The sequence below is a fragment of the Aplysia californica genome, unplaced genomic scaffold, assembly GCF_000002075.1.
Source record: "Aplysia californica isolate F4 #8 unplaced genomic scaffold, AplCal3.0 scaffold00040, whole genome shotgun sequence".
NCBI lineage: Eukaryota > Metazoa > Mollusca > Gastropoda > Aplysiida > Aplysiidae > Aplysia > Aplysia californica.
In genome coordinates, this window is record NW_004797310.1 from 1,762,162 (window position 1) to 1,765,246 (window position 3,085).

The 3,085-nt window shown below is 42.9% G+C and overlaps 1 protein-coding gene across 1 annotated transcript in view; it reads left to right on the forward strand.

Annotated features, from left to right (window-relative positions):
* The window catches only part of LOC118479207 (transcription factor mef2A-like), a 45,203-nt gene that overhangs the window by 35,088 nt on the left and 7,030 nt on the right, over window positions 1-3,085 (forward strand). The window contains exon 2 of the mRNA XM_035973997.1: window positions 2,524-3,029. Within this exon, the coding sequence (XP_035829890.1) occupies window positions 2,528-3,029 (502 nt within the window). The 5' untranslated portion in view covers window positions 2,524-2,527. The remainder of the gene's footprint in view (window positions 1-2,523; window positions 3,030-3,085) is intronic.

Consider the following 3,085-nt stretch of genomic DNA (forward strand, 5'->3'; position numbering starts at 1 on the left):
AAGACCATGTCATGTCGAACAACCTAATATACTTAAATTATATGTGTTAAATCTGAACTCTATTGTTACATTTGATGGCACTATTTTGCTATTTGAGCTTCCTAGTGTTACATATTTTGCTCCCTCTATTTTGATGTTTGAACTTTCTATGTTGAGTTTGATTTGACTATGTTGAATAAATATTCTCATGCTGCATTTGAGCTGTTTATTTTGATATCTCATCGGGAAAAGGTGTAGTAGAAGAAAAAAGACGCACTGCGGTGTTTTTAGGTCGATAACTTTTTAGTTAAACTGGTTCGAAAATATTCTTGCTTCTCGATAGAAACCGCTCTATTAAAAAATTTTTTTTTACAGTAGTGTGCCTCTCTTTCTCCTCCTCTCCTGTTTTCTTTCTTTCTTTCTTTCTTTTTTGGGGGTTGTATTTTCCTTACCCAAGCAGCAATTTAAGATTATGTTTGTAGTGGTTAATGGCCAAACAAAAGTCTTTATTGTCTTTTTTTCCCCCTGACCTTTATTTATAGAACATAACTTCGTTTCATGCAGTTACGCTACACAAACAAGGAGGATGTGACCGTAGCGCCTCTGCGGCCACATGCTGACTCCATTCTTCTGGAGTTCAAAATGGAAGGGGTCGGTCTGCTGGCAAAACTCTGCATTGAAGAACTGAAGCCAAACAAGCACTCTAGTGCTGCATGTGGGGACACCTGATTTACTCTTTACCGGAATGCTGTGTCTGGAGATTTATGTTTTACGTTTTCAGTTTTGAAGGAGAAGTGTTATTTCCTTTTAGATATAGGAGCAGACGTTCCTATGTGTCATAGGATACTGTAAGACAATGCAAAGAAAATGCACCGGAAATAACGTTTGAAAGATTGCATATAACCTGTTAGTGTTAGGTAACTGCTATTTCACGCCCTTTACTGGCCTACAGATTTTATTAAGTGATCTTTTGAATAACCCGAGGCCAGTGTGACTTACTTATCGAAGTCACGATGTCAAATTCTAAGACGACGACAACAACAACAACAACAACAACAACAACAACAACAACAGACAAACAAACAACAACAACAACAACAACAACAACAACTACAACAACAACAACAACTACAACAACAACAACTACTACAACAACAACAACAACAACAACAACAACAACAACAACAACAACAAATACTACTACTACTACTACGGGTTGTTTCTACGTTAGGTTTCGTGAATGATGAGTTATCTTTAAGGAATTTACCTTATCAATTTCGGATGAAACTAGGTGCTCGGAGATCATTAGAGACATTTTACTATGGGAGGGGTAGCAATGTTGATTGTAAACGTTTAACACAGCCATTGACACAACTTCTTTAGAGAAGGTAGATTTTTAATCGACTGTACTGTGAGTGTCTTGCTGGGCCTACCAGCGTTTCCAGGGATTCTGTGCCCCCCTCTTCCAACTCCCCCCCCCCGAAAAACAACAACGGGAAAATATACATATTCTAGATAATGTCTTCCCCATTTGGGAATCCACTTCGTCTTTATCATGCAATGCGACAGAGAATAACATATCCCCAAAGCAGTCTGAGTTTTGGATTATGTTGTCGACAAAGGCTTCAGGATCATTCCATGTTATTTGTTTATGTGTCATCATATTGACATTACTTTTAAATACATATCAAACTTTTTAATACATATCAAAATGTCTGTGGATAGGTATCGACTGATTCAAGTAGATTTGTACATTTAAAATATTTTCGTCGGGTCTCTCAAAAGTCCGGGAATGCTCTAAGTATGTATCTGATAGTAAAATTGGTAGTGCATCCAATACATATATTATGTATATATGTATTGAAAAAATTAATAATGTAAGAACGGCTTTATCACTTCTTAGATTTTTATTCAGCCGGCCATCACTCCCGAGTTATGTGTGCCCCAGCAGTTTCACTTGTCATGGAATGGCCCTTTTATTTAGTGCCTGGCTAAGACAACCGTTTATTCACCCGAGCCTTCAGTCGCATGGGATGAATGGTAGATATGGCATAGTGCGGATTTAAACCCCCTTGCAACGTAAAGCAGAATAATTTTGTTTCAGATGCTTGGTATCCGAATCTGACGCCCGTATCCGTTAAGACCAAACCAAGTCGGTGCACAGCCTCAGAACTCCTCACACAGCTCAATGGTGGCAACTGAGCTAACGACATGCCGGAGGGACTAAAGTAAAGTTTTTCCAGCATCCGATCTGGGCATTGGGGATTGCTTTGTTAGTGAGACAACTTCCTGGGTCTTCGGCATATTATGGTAGGGTGGCTAATTCCTTTCCACGCCGCCTTTACTTTCCGAACTCGAAGTCAGGTGCCCATTACTGCTGAGTGGGCAGGAGGGGGCGAAAAAACCCCCAAGGTTCGAACCCGAACTTTCCGCTTCGGAGACGAGAGCGCCGTAGGGACTAAATGCAATAAAATACCATTTATGTAAATTCGTTAATGTTAAACATACAATTAAAATTTTTTTAATTTCATGTTTTTTTCACAGGAGAATGAACGGCCGTGGCTCCAGCCGAAGTCAGACGAACGGCCAAGGTCATGGTCACATCCCTGGAAGTCACAGCAGCGGGGTCAAAGGTGAAGGCCAACAGCAGACACCGCGTCAGGGTCAGCAGCAGTCGGGAGATGGAGGGCCGGGGAACATCCCCATGCTGCGCGTACAGCCAGACACGCCCGTGCCCCCGTCCAACCACAGCACGCCGGGCCCCGGAGACAAAGGCACGTCACTTCCGGCCATTCCCTCCTACTCGCCCGGCCTCGTCTCCTCCGGCAGGCCCTCTCCAAAAGACACGTTCAAGCACAGCGGGAGCCGCGGCAGCATCCTCCACCACCACCACAACAACAACAACAATAATAATAACAACAACAGCAGCAGCAATAGCAGTGTTGCCAAGAATAGAGGCTACAGCACCGCGCGTGGCACGGGAAACTCTACGCACCTCAAGATCACCCCGACCGCCACCAGCACTTTCCCTAATAAGCATTTGAAACAAGGTGAGAGGGAAAGGGAGGGGAGTTGGAGGGATGGTGGGAGAGTGTGTGTGTGTGTG